This window comes from Miscanthus floridulus, unplaced genomic scaffold, assembly GCF_019320115.1.
Source record: "Miscanthus floridulus cultivar M001 unplaced genomic scaffold, ASM1932011v1 fs_695_1_2, whole genome shotgun sequence".
Classification (NCBI taxonomy): domain Eukaryota; kingdom Viridiplantae; phylum Streptophyta; class Magnoliopsida; order Poales; family Poaceae; genus Miscanthus; species Miscanthus floridulus.
Window position 1 is genome coordinate 5,742 of NW_027097123.1, and position 15,481 is coordinate 21,222.

The 15,481-nt window shown below is 43.7% G+C and overlaps 3 protein-coding genes across 6 annotated transcripts; all 3 read right to left on the reverse strand.

The window, feature by feature from the left end:
* Positions 1–963: 963 nt before the first annotated feature.
* Positions 964–5,003, reverse strand: LOC136532717 (disease resistance protein RPP8-like). 2 transcript variants are annotated; one of them, XM_066525308.1, is made up of 3 exons: positions 4,902–5,003; positions 2,193–4,216; positions 964–1,406 (listed from the first exon to the last, which is right to left on the reverse strand). In XM_066525308.1, exon 2 carries the CDS (start codon positions 3,556–3,558, stop codon positions 2,203–2,205), a length of 1,356 nt encoding a protein of 451 aa, XP_066381405.1. In that variant the 5' UTR covers positions 3,559–4,216; positions 4,902–5,003; the 3' UTR covers positions 964–1,406; positions 2,193–2,202. The 2 variants fall into 2 exon arrangements, with proteins under 2 accessions (XP_066381405.1, XP_066381404.1); XM_066525307.1 differs by having other exon boundaries at positions 2,193–4,265; positions 4,902–4,998.
* Positions 3,610–5,443, reverse strand: LOC136532714 (disease resistance protein RPP13-like). Its single transcript, XM_066525303.1, has 2 exons — positions 5,262–5,443; positions 3,610–4,285 (listed from the first exon to the last, which is right to left on the reverse strand). Exons 1-2 carry the CDS (start codon positions 5,441–5,443, stop codon positions 3,610–3,612), a joined length of 858 nt encoding a protein of 285 aa, XP_066381400.1.
* A 1,369-nt stretch (positions 5,444–6,812) lies between these two features.
* Positions 6,813–14,371, reverse strand: LOC136532716 (disease resistance protein Pik-2-like). Of its 3 annotated transcripts, none has more exons than XR_010778295.1 (4): positions 13,178–14,371; positions 10,447–12,479; positions 8,513–10,293; positions 6,813–7,864 (listed from the first exon to the last, which is right to left on the reverse strand). XR_010778295.1 is itself a non-coding variant. In XM_066525306.1 (2 exons), the coding sequence occupies exons 1-2, from the start codon at positions 14,035–14,037 to the stop codon at positions 10,454–10,456; spliced, it is 2,886 nt and encodes a 961-aa protein (XP_066381403.1). In that variant the 5' UTR covers positions 14,038–14,371; the 3' UTR covers positions 10,301–10,453. The 3 variants fall into 3 exon arrangements, 1 of the variants encoding a protein (XP_066381403.1); XR_010778296.1 differs by lacking the exon at positions 6,813–7,864 and having other exon boundaries at positions 8,575–8,596; positions 8,695–10,293; XM_066525306.1 differs by lacking the exons at positions 6,813–7,864; positions 8,513–10,293 and having other exon boundaries at positions 10,301–12,479.
* Positions 14,372–15,481: the final 1,110 nt, after the last annotated feature.

Genomic DNA, 15,481 nt, shown 5'->3' on the forward strand with positions numbered 1-15,481 from the left:
AGTTCATGCAGTGGGGGTCGACCGGATCGATGCAGCCATACTTGAACTAGGCAAGAATCGATAACTAATTTATACCAGAGTCGCAGTGGAGGTCGACCGGATCGATGCAGCCGTACGAACAGAGGTATAAGCCATGACGGTACTTACAACAAGCAGTGAAGGTCGATGGGATCGATGCAGCCGTACTTGCTGAAGAACTCGCCGAGATCTACTTTACTCCTCCTAAGGGGTGGCCGGAGCCGAAAAAGTAAATAACTTGTTTATTGGATTGATTGTTGTCTTTTTTACAATAGCCGGGGTCTGATATTTATACCTGGAGTCTAAACATGAATCCTACTCGAGCATGATTCGTTACAATCCTTGGCATAAACGAAAATATTCCTATTTTAAGATAACTTGTACCCTAATCTTTTTCTTTTTGCAGAGTCCGATATGTAGTTTCCTGGCGTCAACCGTAGTTCATCATCGCTATCTGCTGACGTCATCGTAAGAGACCCGATTCTAGAGTTGTATCTGAATCGGCTGACATCGATCCTCCTTGATTGGCACAATCATGGAAGCCTGCGAGTTCCCGCGTTTTATTTCTCCCAAATTTTGGTGTAAACACATATTATAAGTCGCTTTGATTTTTTTGGTACATCTATTTTGATATGCATCTAGATATAAAATATGTCTAAATATATAGTAAAATGGATGGCAAAAAAAAAGTCAAAGTGACGTCTAACCAGGACCGCAGGAGACGGTGAATCACGCATTAGATTTCACTGGGCTGCCCTTGTGGGATTTATTTTCTGGTGCTGTTGTGCTCCGCGGGGTTCCCTAGGTCTGTTCGTGGTCAACTCGATCGGCTGCAAAATCTGACATTGTTCTTGTCCATTCTAAGCTTTTTCAGCTTGTTATTGGCATCTGCATATATATAGCTCCATCTGATTGAGGCTAAAGCTTCTGCAGGTGTAAACTTCTGCACATTATTGTGACGCCTTTTGCTCCCAGCTGATTCTCTTGTTCCATGCCTGGATCCAGCATCCCAGCGGGCAAATGCGTCGTGTGGAAACCAGGCAGCGGCAACGCAAAAAGGAAATACATAGAGCCTCCTCAAACTTCCGCACAACAGAAATATAAATACGTTCCAAGCTTATTAGAATGTACGAACCACAGAGAAGGTCCAGAAACTAAATAAATAATACAAGCCACGAGTTCAGCAAAAAGAAAAAATGTTGCAGCAGGTTCTAATAGCAGCAGAGTACATTGAAAATTTGATACAGCATATTTTATTTATTCGAATAGAAAATAGCTCGGGTGAACATAAGAGCCGAAACCGTCTGGCTCACAGTCAAGTGAAGTTGTGTCTTGTGGCGATGGGCTCTGTTGTAGTCTTACAAGCATTGAAGCCAACTCCATTTGAGCTGCACCACGGTTCATGCAGAAACTTGGATCAGAAACATCAATAATTCTACTTAATATTTGTGCACATACTATGCTTACAACCATAAATTATCCGATGACCAAAGTGCTTACTTCCTAGTGAAGAATCATAGAAGGATAGATGTGTCATAGACTCTCACGTGACAGATTATAAACAAGTGACTTATGTACAAATCAAACGAAGGAACCAACCATCGATGCAGCCAAGATAGGACATAGGAGACTGGAAAACAGAGTACCGACTGGTGGCCAGAAACAGAGTCGGTGCAGCCAGTGACTGAAAAAAACTACGTCCGTTATGTAATGGATTCAATGATGGAAAATCAGTATGTGCTAAAACAGGTTTGGTAGTTTCATACATCAGCATAGATGTTCGCATAATGGAAATGCGACGGTGCTGTACCAGATATGTCTCTCTCAAGAATCACAAAGTTATTTGTTTGACGGAAAGTGGGCTAACACATTTTCAAAATCTGTGCACTCAAATGGCTGACACGCACGAGCAGCAACAGTGACACCATCGGCTAGGATAGGACACAACAGGTTGGAGAGAGTACTTACTTACACTGTACGCATGCAGATCCAAATTCGTATCTCCTCAAGACATATTATTATTGTCTCCCACCGAAAATTCGGATAAAGCTAATAATTAATTGAGTAGAGACAAGCAAGTGCTGTATATGTATAATATATGCCAAAATGGAGACAGAACTGTAAACAAATAATGAGATATTAATTTGATCGGAACTACAAAATTCTCGTCGTACCTGAATAATATTATCTAAGCGTACGAAGCGTGGGATTGTTGGGATGGACGTTGCATGCGTCTCTCAGTGCAGCGAACGCAGCATCCCTCTCCATAGCAGGCATGCCACCAGAGAAGATCCGCCCTCTGAGTTTCCGAAGGGAAGGCAGGTACTCCAAGCCAATATTCCCACAGTAGTCACTGTGGTTACCTTTTAGTTTCCACAAAGGGACATCAAAACAAAGCACTTCAAGATTTGGCATCACGCCAGAGGGTACAACTTTTCTGGAGTCATTGCTTTTTCTAGAGGCAAAGGGCATAGCATCATCTCCATTCCACATATGCAATGAAACGCTAGTGTCCTCCACGTCGGGCTGCTCAAACTGGACCATTGCATTGGTCGCAAAGTACCTCAACTTCTGGAAGAAGCTGCGATCACTGGAGTTAATATTGCTTGCTGTTACCGTGGACTCTGTTATCAGGTAGAGATAACAGAGCGCCGGCAACCTAGCAAGGAGTTTCAGATCCAGCTCATCCATAGTAGTCACCCGCAGTGACAAGTGGGCCAGGTTGGTAAGACGTGTGGGATTAATGCATGACGGCAATTTGGAAAATCTAATTAAAGGCCATCTCAAATAATGGAGAGGTCGTGGGAGCACAAAGCCTGCTGCTTCCCACATGGCTGTATCCGCAAACCAAGGTGAACCGTGCACACCTATATGCTGGATCTTTTGCAGATTGCTTAGAGACTCCACAAAATCTCTCTGCATGCTCTCGTCCGCCCCATCATAAGTGGCAAATTCAAGCACCCTCAGTTCCCGCAGGCTGGCAAGCTCCTTGAAAAATCTCTTGGGCTTATCACTGCAAACATTTACTATTATTAGCTCCTCCAGGGAAACCAGCTTCCCAATCCCATCCGGTACCTTTTTGTCAGCACGTAGCCGGACCAGCTCTGTTAGGTGCACAATGCTTGCTGGCAATGTTCCCTGCACATCGAGTGTTTGCAGTAACTTTAGATTCCCTAGTTGTATGGGGAGCTCAAGGGAACTACATTTGAAACTTATCCCAAGGTACCTCAAGTGAAGTAAATCACCAAGATGCTCAAGCTGGCAACCTATCTGAAAGCTGCAGTCTACTATTTCCAGCACGCGCAAAAGTTTAAATCTCACAAACTGGACCCGGCTATCAATAAAACACATGAGTGCAGTATATGACCTCACTTTTGGCATCCCAGTAACCATTGTTTCAGAATTAATGTGCTCGGCTATTCTGTTTTGGTGGGCTAACCGACGGACATTGCTTGGTGTAGGTGCTCTTTCAACATTGTCACCTAATATAGTAATAAAGTTTTCATCAGATGAAAGCTTACGCATCAGATCAAGAACCATATCATGAACACGACAGTATTCTACTCTGCCATTCCACTTGTTCTCCACTGGCTAGATCAAGCTTCTATTAATGAGATCATTGAAATATCTTTCTCCAAGCTCAAATAATCTTGTTCCCTGTTTCCCATCAATAAATCCTTCAGCTATCCACTTCCATATTAACAAATCCTTTTCGATCTTATAATCTTCTGGATATGTACTTAGATATAGTAAGCATGTCCTCAAATGTGGAGGCAGATCATAGTAGCTAAATGAAAGTATTGTCATAGTATCTTCAGCTTCCCTGTTATCTGTAGTATGAAAACCAATAGAGTTGTAGACCATTGACCATTCGGATTCTGGTTTACCAGCCAACAAACTAGCCATTGTGATGATTGCTAATGGTATACCAGCACATTTCTTTAGAATTTTCTCAGAAATGTCATCTGGATGGTTATCAAGGAACTTCTGGTCTGCTCTAGATAACCTTGTATAAAATAATTTCATGGAGTCATCATAGGAAAGTTGTTTCAGCTTGTAAACCTCACCAGATGCTTTGGCAACATCAATATTTCGAGTAGTTGTGATTACTTTACTTCCATGATTATTCTCAACCAGTGCTAGTTTGATTGCTTCCCAGGTGCGTACCTCCCATACATCATCAATAACAATAAAATACCTATCCACACCAAAGTGGAAGAACCATTGGTTAATAAAGTTTGGAGCTTCTGCAGAAGCAAGAAATTTGCTAAGATTAAAGGAAGTCAGCATGACACATAAAACACAAGGTCGTGTTAGTAAAAATAAAACACATGACGGAAGTTGCGATGGTTAATGGTCAAGGATAATTTCCTTTGCGGTTCTAGTATTTTCCTTTGCGTTTTTAGCACCCAAGGTAATTCGGGATTCTAGTAGTGATGTTTATAGAAACTACACACCAAGTGGCCTATTTGAAGAAAACTTCATATTTAGGACACTATATTACACAGAACTTACTCATCTATGGCCATGTTGCAAACATAGGCAACCCTAAAACATTGTTTTTCCTATAATTTATAGTTTCAGAAGGAACACATTTTCAAAATCTAAGCTCGTAAAAATGTTTATGAATTTACTTAATTAAACTATGATGCTTAGAAGTGCTAAATGCATTGTCCTTTTTTATAGCTAGTGAAGTAGTCTAAAAGCTGCATACTTAAAAAAAGAGCACTCAGGGCATGGAGTGGAGAAAATCAATCTCAAGTAGTCTTGCATAAATGATGTGGAGATAGCATTTTTAGGATAACATACGACATAGTGTAGCATCGACTAACTGAGGAGCAATATCTTAAAAGCACAGAATTACAATTGGATGTCTGTGTTACCTCTTTTTCTTCAGGAATTCTCGGAGTTGGTGAATGAGGAGCTCGACGCCTCTCGCAGTGTTGTGAATGTCCTTATGGTTTTCACTGTCAAGATGAAAGAGAATATCCTTGAAAACTTTTACCAAGGTCATGATCCCGACCGACTTGAAACTGAATGCCCCGTAGTCGTACTTGTGGCTTTAAGCTTGTCATACACCGCTCTGGCTAAAGTGGTTTTACCCAATCCTCCAACTCCCACAACTGAAACCATCCTCATCTTCTTATCGGAGGCATCATGATCCTGATTGGGATGTATTCAGCAAGGATATGAGCTCTTCTCTTGACTTGTCGACACCAATAAGTTGTGTCACTTGTTTGTACATAGCTTTAAGGCGGGGATCAATAGTTGACGTTGCTGCGAGTGGCTTGCACATAATCTCATCAAGTTTGTACTTCTGACGATTGTTGGCCACGTCCTCGAGACGCTTTGTTATGTCCTTGATCTTTGCTGCAATATCACGGCGAGCCTTGGCCTTGCTGAACAGCTCAACCAGCTTCGTCATGGCAAGTTTGAAGCTGCTGGAGTCGGCGTTGTTCTTGCCTGCTGTCGACGCGAACGAGGAAGGTGTCGATGATATCCTCCATATCGTAGGATGCCTCCCTCACCTCGCGTGCCCACACCTTGACCTGATCATCTAGCCTGGTCCCATGGCACATCCGAGACCTTGTGGAGGAAAGGGTAGATGCTGTCCAGCTCGCGGGAGAGCGACTCCACTTGCTTCCTACACTTCTGGAGCTTGTACTCACCATGGAGCAGCTGAAGAAGCTTGGGGCCGAGGCTTGCCAGCACCCCCGTCACCACACTCATGCTTCTTGATCTCTTGGTTGGTTCAGACCTTTGCGTAGCGATTTCGTAGTGCTACTGCGGTGGTGGCAAGGCTCTAGATGGAGCGAGGCATGCTTGGTGGTGGCTGGGCGTAGAGAGCTCACACCTTCGCCGATCCACTCTCTAGACCAACCTTTGCTCACACTACCGAGTTAATACTCATTGGCATCTGAGAGGCTGAGACTGCAGGTGTCTTTAGAGATGGCACTGATGAGTGATGAGCACAACATATGCTGCTCCGCCGTCACTGGGGGCCGACGACTTGACTTGCTGGCCTGCGCCGACCTCTGCCCCTGTCCTCTATTATTGCCTTATGTTTAGATCTGAGTGCAGTGGCATGCTGGGCCATGACAAACTAGTATATGCGTTTATACGCTTTTCTCATGCTGATCCATCGCAGTGGATCTCGTTCACACGCAAGCCAATTAAAGTCAGATAGATACACTGTTTAGGAGGAGACTTCACCATCAGACTGAATAAATTCAGTCCCGTGAATGCTCATCACACATTCACACATCGAAGTTTCTATCATCGTCAGCACTATGCCAACAATATTAAGCCCTGCACTGCAACTTGTGTTCGCAGCATTTATATAATTGAATGAGCAGCCACTGCACGCTGTCAGTAACTTTTTTAGTATGTACTTTCTCCAGCTGAAAGAAGTGCAGGTCTCATATTTTGATACGTGAAACAATTTCAAGTTTAACCAAATATATTAAAATACTATTTTTTATACCAAATAAGTGTCATTAGCTTAACCATGTCACCCAATTCTCATCCGTAAACAGATTGCTCTAGCCTGGGTCGCACCGCGCCTGGCTCATGGCCGACGGGACCGTGCCCGCGTCCCGTGCCAGCATGTAGTGGCCGCGGCCGGATCTATGGCTCGAGGGACGTTGGCGGCCGACCAAGGGGGTGTTTGGCTCCTCCTCCTAAACTTTAGTCGCTGTCCTATCGGATATTTGGCCACATGTACGAAGTATTAAATATAGACTAATTACAAAACTAATTACATAGTTTGCGACTAATTTGCGAGACGAATCTTTTAAGCCTAATTAGTCTATGATTTGACAATATGGTGCTACAATAAACATATGCTAATGGCGGATTAATTAGGCTTAATAAATTCATCTCATGGAGTACTGACGGATTCTATAATTTATTTTTTTATTAGCATCCGAACACCACCTGTGACACCCTCACGTGACACTTCCTAAATTTTAGCCACCAGATCCAAACACACCCTAAGCCCGCGTGCTCCTGCAGCGGCCGGGTGGCCGCGCCCATGCCTGGGAACGTTGCTGCTTCGTCCAGCTGTTGCTTCAATATTATCACCTAATAGAGCAATAAAGTTTTCTTCAAATGCAAGTTTACGAATCATATTAAGAACCATATCATGAATACGACAGCCTGATACTCCGCCATCCCATGCCTCCACTACCTGGATCAGCAAGCTTCTATTAATGAGATCATTGAAGTATCTTTCTCCAAGCTTAAATAATGTTTCTCCTCGATCTGGATTGATAAATCCTTCGGCTATCCATTTCCATATCAAAGAATCCTTTTCGATCTCGTAGTCTTCTGGATATGTACTATATATAGTAAGCATGTCCTCAACTCTACAGGGAGATCATAGTAGCTAAATGAGACTATTGTCATAGTATCTTCAGCTTCCCTATTACCTCCGGTGTCCGAACCAATAGAGTTGTAGACAATGATCATTCACACTCTGGTTTACCAGCCAACAAACTAGCCATTGTGATGATTGCTAATGGTATACCAGCACAATTCTTTAGAATTTTCTTAGAAATGTCATCTGGATGGTTATCAAGGAACTTTCGGTCTGCTCTAGATAACCTTGTATAAAATAATTTCATGGAGTCATCATAGGAAAGTTGTATCAGCATGTAAACCTCACCAGATGCTTTGGCAACATCAACATTTCGAGTAGTTGTGAGTACTTTACTTCCATGATTATTCTCGACAAGTGCTAGTTCGATTGCTTCCCAGGTGCGTACCTCCCATACATCATCAATAACAATAAAATACCTATCCACACCAAAGTGGAAGAACCATTGGTAAAAAAAGTTTGGAGTTTCTGCAGAAGCAAGAGATTTGCTAAGATTAAAGGAAGTCAGCATGACACATAAAACACAAGGTCGCGTTATTAGAAATAAAACACATGACGGAAGTTGCGATGGTTAATGGTCAAGTAAAATTTCCTTTGCAGTTCTAGTATTTTCCTTTGCGTTTATTTAGCACCGAAGGTAATTCGGGATTCTAGTAGTGATATTTATAGAAACTACACACCAAGTGGCCTATTTGGAGAAAACTTCATATTTTAGGACACTTTATTACACAGAACTTACTCATCTATGGCCATGTTGCAAACTTAGGCAACCCTAAAATGTTGTTTTCCTATAATTTATAGTTTCAGAAGGAACACATTTTCAAAATCTAAGCTCGTAAAAATGTTTATGAATTTACTTAATTAAACTATGATGCTTAGAAGTGCTAAATGCATTGTCCTTTTTTATAGCTAGTGAAGTAGTCTAAAAGCTGCATACTTAAAAAAAGAGCACTCAGGGCATGGAGTGGAGAAAATCAATCTCAAGTAGTCTCGCATAAATGATGTGGAGATAGCATTTTTAGGATAACATATGACATAGTGTAGCATCGACTAACTGAGGAGCAATATCTTAAAAGCACAGGCTAATTACAATTTACAATTAGATGTCTGTGTTACCTCTTTTTCTTCAGGAGTTATCGGAGTTGGTGCATGAGGAGCTCGACGCCTCTCTCAGTGTTGTGAATGTCCTTATGGTTTTCACTGTCAAGATGAAAGAGAATATCCTTGAGTTAAAAGTCATTGGCTTCTGAGAGGCTGAGATTGCAGGTGAGATGGCACTGATGAGTGATGAGCACAACATATGCTGCTCCGCCGTGAGTGGTGGCCGCGACTTGACTTGCTGGCCTGCACGGACCTCTGCCCGGTTGATGTCTTGGGTTTGATCTGAGTGCAGTGGCATGCTGGGCCATAACAAACTAGTATGTGCGTTTATATGCTTTTCTCATGCTGATCCATCGCAGTGGATCTCGTTCACACGCAAGCCAATTAAGTCAGATAGAAACACTGTTTAGGAGGAGACTTCACCATCATACTGAATAAATTCAGTCCCGTGAATGCTCATCACACATTCAGACATCCAAGTTTCTATCATCGTCAGCACTATGCCAACAATATTAAGCCCTGCACTGCAACTTGTGTTCCGCAGCATTTATGTACTTGAATGAGCAGCCACTGCGCGCTGTCAGTAACTTTTTTAGTAAGCACTTTCTCCAGCTGAAAGAAGTGCAGGTCTCATATTTTGATACGTGAAACAATTTCAAGTTTAACCAAATATATTAAAATACTATTTTTTATACCAAATAAGCGTCATTAGCTTAACCATGTCACCCAATTCTCACTACGTGAAAAACGGTTTGTAGCAACGGGATAAATTTTTTGTAGGGGCGGCTGGTGATGGAGTCGCCCCTACAGTGGCGTGCTCAGAAGCCACTAGACCAGCAGCCCCTACAAATGGCACAGTAGGGGCGGCTAATAATACGAGCCGCCTCTATAAATAGGGTCGATTTATAGGGGCGGCTCACTCACCAGCTGCCCCCGGTGTTACGATTTGTAGGGGCGGCTCAATCATCAGCCGCCCCTGCAAATCACACGTACAACAAATATCTCCTAGTCCCCAATCCCTCGGTCCCGTTCCCCTCTGATCCTTTCCCCTCTCTCTCTCATCCCCGCCGTCGCCACCTCCGCCGTTTCTTCCTCCCCTACACCTAGCCACCGCCGCACCTCCCCTCTTCCTCCTCCGCCGCCACCATCCCTCCCCATCCCCCAACCACGACGGCTCCACGGAGGCCGAGATCTAGGCATGGTGGCTCGTGAATCCAGTGGCCGCCAACTCCATTTGAGCTGCACCACGGTTCATGCAGAAACTTGGATCAGAAACATCAATAATTCTACTTAATCTTTGTGCACATACTGTGCTTACAACCATTAATTATCCGATGACCAAAGTGCTTACTTCCTAGTGAAGAATCATAGAAGGATAGATGTGTCATAGACTATCACGTGACAGATTATAAACAAGTGACTTATGTACAAATCAAACGAAGGAACCAACCATCGAGGCAGAGTATCGACTAGAAAACAGAGTATCGACTGGTGGCCAGAAACAGAGTCGGTGCAGCCAGTGACTGAAAAAATCTACGTCCGTTATGTAATGGATTCAATGATGGAAAATCAGTATGTGCTAAAACAGGTTTGGTAGTTTCATACATCAGCATAGATGTTCGCATAATGGAAATGCGACGGTGCTGTACCAGATATGTCTCTCTCAGGAATCACAAAGTTATTTGTTTGACGGAAAGTGGGCTAACACATTTCCAAAATCTGTGCAGTCTAATGTATGACACGCACGAGCTGCAACAGGTTGGAGAGAGTACTTACGCATTATTATTGTCTCCCCCCTGAAAATTCGGATAAAGCTAATAATTAATTAAGTAGAGACAAGCAAGTGCTGTATATATATAATATATGCCAAAATGGAGACAGAACTGTAACAAGATAGAAACAAATAAGGAGATATTAATTTGTTCGGAATTACAAAATTCTTGTCGCACCTGATTATTATCGTAATAAATGGAGACAGAACTGTAACGTGGGATGGTTGGGATGGACGTTGCATGCGTCTCTCAGTGCAGCCAACGCAGCATCGCTCTCCGCAACAGGCACGTCTTCATGGTCGATCCGCCCTTTGAGTTCCCGAAGGGAAGGCAGGTACTCCAAGCCAATATTCCCATAGTAGTCACTGTAGTTATCTTTTAGGGCCCATAAACGAACATTAAAATAAAGCACTTGAAGATTTGGCATCACGCCAGATGGTACAACTTTTCTGGATTTGTTGCCTTTTCTAGAGGCAAAGGGCATAGCATCCTCTCCATTCCACATATGCAATGAAACGCTAGTGTCCCCCTCGTTGGCCTGCTCAAACTGCACCATTGCATTGGTAACGAAGTGCGTCAACTTCTGGAAGAAGCTGCGATCACCGGCGTTAATATTGCTTGCTGTTAGCGTGGACTCTGTTGTCAGGTCGAGATAACAGAGCGCTGGTAACCTAGCAAGGAGTTTCAGATCCTGCTCATCCATAGTAATCACAAACAGCTGCAAGTGGGCCAGGATGGGAAGAGCTGATGGATTAATGCATGACGGCAATTTGGAAAATCTAATTGCATGCCATCCCAAATAATGGAGAGGTCGTGGGAGCACAAAGCCTGCTGCTTCCCACATGGCTGTATCCGCAAGCCAAGGTGAATCGTACACATCTATATGCTGGAGCTTTTGCATATTGCTTAGAGACTCCACAAAATCTCTCTGCATGCTCTCGTCCGCCCCATCATAAGTGGCAAATTCAAGCACCCTCAGTTCTCGCAGGCTGTCAAGCTCTTTCAAAAATTTCAAGGCCTTGTCACTGCAACCTTTTATTATTCTTAGCTCCTCCAGGGAAACCAGATTCCCAATCCCATCCGGTACCTTTTTGTCAGCACATAGCCGGACCAGCCCTGTTAGGTGCACAACACTTGCTGGCAATGTTCCCTCCACATCGAGTGTTTGCAGTAACTTTAGATTCCCTAGTTGTATGGGGAGCTCAGGGGAACTACCGTTGAATCTTATCCTAAGGTACCTCAAGTGAAGTAAATCACCAAGATGCTCAAGGTGGCAACCTTTCTCAAAGCTGCAGTGTACTATGTCCAGCACGCGCAAAAGTTTAAATCTCAAAAACTGGTCCCGGCTATCAATAAAACACTTGAATGCGGTATATGACCTCACTTTTGGCATCCCAGTAACCATTGTGTCAGAATTAATGTGCTTGGCTATTCTGTTTTGGTTGGCTAACCGACGGACACTGCTTGGTGCAGGTGTTCCTTCAACATTATCACCTAATATAGCAATAAAGTTTTCATCAGATGAAAGCTTACGCATCAGATCAAGAACCATATCATGAACACGACAGCTTTCTACTCTGCCATTCCACCCATTCTCCACTGGCTGGATCAAGCTTCTATTAATGAGATCATTGAAGTATCTTTCTCCAAGCTCAAATAATCTTGTTCCCTGTTTCCCATCAATAAATCCTTCAGCTATCCACTTCCATATCAAAGAATCCTTTTGGATCCTATAATCTTCTGGATATGTACTTAGATATAGTAAGCATGTCCTCAAATGTGGAGGCAGATCATAGTAGCTAAATGAAAGTATTGTCATAGTATCTTCAGCTTCCCTGTTATCTGTAGTATAAAAACCAATAGAGTTGTAGACCATTGACCATTCGCATTCTGGTTTACCAGCCAACAAACTAGCCATTGTGATGATTGCTAATGGTATACCAGCACATTTCTTTAGAATTTTCTCAGAAATGTCATCTGGATGGTTATCAGGGAACTTCTGGTCTGCTCTAGATAACCTTGTATAAAATAATTTCATGGAGTCATCATAGGAAAGTTGTTTCTGCTTGTAAACCTCACCAGATGCTTTGGCAACATCAACATTTCGAGTAGTTGTGATTACTTTACTTCCATGATTATTCTCAACAAGTGCTAGTTCGATTGCTTCCCAGGTGTGTACCTTCCATACATCGTCAATAACAATAAAATACCTATCCACACCAAAGTGGAAGAACCATTGGTTAATAAAGTTTGGAGCTTCTGCAGAAGCAAAAAATTTGCTATGATTAAAGGAAGTCAGCATGACACATAAAACACAAGGTCGCGTTAGTAAAAATAAAACACATGACGGAAGTTGTGATGGTTAATGGTCACGGATAATTTCCTTTGCGGTTCTAGTATTTTCCTTTGCGTTTTTTTAGCACTCAAGGTAATTCGGGATCCTAGTAGTGATATTTATGGAAACTACACACCAAGTGGCCTATTTGAAGAAAACTTCATATTTAAGGACACTTTATTACACAGAACTTACTCATCTATGGCCATGTTGCAAACATAGGCAACCCTAAAACGTTGTTTTTCCTATAATTTATAGTTTCAGAAGGAACACATTTTCAAAATCTAAGCTCGTAAAAATGTTTATGAATTTACTTAATTAAACTATGATGCTTAGAAGTGCTAAATGCATTGTCCTTTTTTATAGCTAGTGTAGTGGTCTAAAAGCTGCATACTTAAAAAAAGAGCACTCAGGGCATGGAGTGGAGAAAATCAATCTCAAGTAGTCTCGCATAAATGATGTGGAGATAGCATTTTTAGGATAACATATGACATAGTGTAGCATCGACTAACTGAGGAGCAATATCTTAAAAGCACAGGCTAAATACAATTTACAATTGGATGTCTGTGTTACCTCTTTTTCTTCAGGAATTCTCGGAGTTGGTGAATGAGGAGCTCGACGCCTCTCTCAGTGTTGTGAATGTCCTTATGGTTTTCACTGTCAAGATGAAAGAGAATATCCTTGAAAACTTTTACCAAGTCATGATCCCGACCGATTGAAACGAAAGCCCCGCAGTCGTACTGCGACTTAAGCTTGTCATACACCGCTCTAGCAAGAGTGGTTTTACCCAATCCTCCAACTCCCACAACTGAAACCATCTTCATCTTCTTATCAGAGGCATCATGATCCTGTTGGGATGTATTCAGCATAGACATGAGCTCATCGCTTGACTTGTCGACGCCAATAAGTTGCGTCACTTCTTTGTACATAGCTTTAAGGCGGGGATCAATAGTTGACGTTGCTGCGATAGTTGACGTTGCTGCGAGTGGCTTGCACATAATCTCATCAAGTTTGTACTTCTGACGATTGTTGGCTACCTCCTCGAGACGCTTTGTTATGTCCTTGATCTTTGCTGCAATATCACGGCGAGCCTTGGCCTTGCTGAACAGCTCACCCAGCTTCGTCATGGCAAGTTTGAGGCTGCTGGAGTCGGAGTTGTTCTTTCCGCCGTCGACGCGAACGAGGAAGGTGTCGAGGACATCCTCCATGTCGTAGGATGCCTCCCTGACCTCGCGTGCCCACACCTTGACCTGATCATCTAGCCGGTCCCATGGCACATCTGAGACCTTGTGGAGGAAAGGGTAGATGCTGTCCAGCTCTCGGGAGAGCGACTCCACTTGCTTCCTCACACCCTTGTGGAGCTTGTACTCACCATGGAGCAGCTGAAGAAGCTTGGGGCCGAGGCTTCCCAGCGCCCCCGTCACCACACTCATGCTTCTTGATCTCTTGGTTGGTTCAGACCATTGCGTAGCGATTTCGTAGTGGTGGTGGCAAGGCTCTAGATGGAGCGAGGCATGCTTGCTGGTGGCTGGGCGTAGAGAGCTCACACGTTCGCCGATCCACTCTCTAGACCAACCTTTGCTCACACTACCGAGTTAAAACTCATTGGCATCTGAGAGGCTGAGACTGCAGGTGTCTTTAGAGATGGCACTGATGAGTGATGAGCACAACATATGCTGCTCCGCCGTGAGTGGGGGCCGACGACTTGACTTGCTGGCCTGCGCGGACCTCGGCCCCTGTCCTCTATTATTGCCTTCAGTTTAGATCTGAGTGCAGTGGCATGCTGGGCCATGACAAACTAGTATGTGCGTTTATACGCTTTTCTCATAGAAACACTGTGTAGGAGGAGACTTCACCATCAGACTGAATAAATTCAGTCCCGTGAATGCTCATCACACATTCACACATCCAAGTTTCTATCATCGTCAGCACTATGCCAACAATATTAAGCCCTGCACTGCAACTTGTGTTCCGCAGCATTTAAGTACTTGAATGAGCAGCCACTGCGCGCTGTCAGTAACTTTTTTAGTATGCACTTTCTCCCGCTGAAAGAAGTGCAGGTCTCATATTTTGATACGTGAAACAATTTCAAGTTTAACCAAATATATTAAAATACTATTTTTTATACCAAATAAGCGTCATTAGCTTAATCATGTCACCCAATTCTCATCCGTAAACAGATTGCTCTAGCCTGGGTCGCACCCGCGCATGGCTCATGCCCGACCGGACCGTGCCTGCGTCCCGCGCCAGCATGTAGTGGCCGCGGCCAGATCTATGGCTTCAGAATTCTTATGCTCAGCTCTTCTATTTTGGTGGGCTAACCGACGAACACTGCTTTGTCCAGCTGTTGCTTCAATATTATCACCTAATAGAGCAATAAGTTTTCTTCAAATGCAAGCCACTATGACAAGTGTAGAGCACCTACTTTTTTTATCCGATCCCACATGGCCCTTGAGGCTACAAGTAAAAAAGCAGCATTGGGGAATGCCTTAGGCCCTGTTTGGTAGACCTGTGGCTTTTGCAAAAGCTGTTGTAGGCTGTGACTTTTGCGAAAGTTACTGTGGCGTAGTTGAAAGCTCTTTTGGTTAAACAGGTTCGGCTTTTGTAAAAGCTTGTCTCACTTACGAGCTGGCCCTATATGTCATACACAGAATGGATCTTCTTCCTCCTCTCACCGGTGCTCGCCGGAGCAGATCGCGCCCACCGGCCAGGGCAGGCCGCGCCGCGCCCGCCGGCTGGGACTGGCCACGCTGCGCCCACCCGGGCTGGGCAGAACTGCTCGCCGGGGCCAGGGAAATCGAGGAGATCGAAAAATCGAGCACTGGAGTCAGGGAAATCGAGTAGATCGGGACTGTGCAGATTGGGAAATCGAGCTCG

What these genes read in the sequence shown, in the direction of transcription:
- LOC136532714 (XM_066525303.1), bottom strand. Translation starts at nt 5,443, where the DNA reads ATGACGAAGCTGGTTGAGCTGTTCAGCAAGGCCAAGGCTCGCCGTGAT. An exon ending in GATCCCCGCCTTAAAGCTAT is followed by an intron (nt 4,286 to 5,261) that starts GTACAAACAAGT and finishes CTTTAATCTTAG; the next exon opens with CAAATTTCTTGCTTCTGCAG.
- LOC136532716 (XM_066525306.1), bottom strand. Translation starts at nt 14,037, where the DNA reads ATGAGTGTGGTGACGGGGGCGCTGGGAAGCCTCGGCCCCAAGCTTCTT. An exon ending in GAATTCCTGAAGAAAAAGAG is followed by an intron (nt 12,480 to 13,177) that starts GTAACACAGACA and finishes TGGTGTGGATAG; the next exon opens with GTATTTTATTGTTATTGACG.
- LOC136532717 (XM_066525308.1), bottom strand. Translation starts at nt 3,558, where the DNA reads ATGGTTCTTGATCTGATGCGTAAGCTTTCATCTGATGAAAACTTTATT.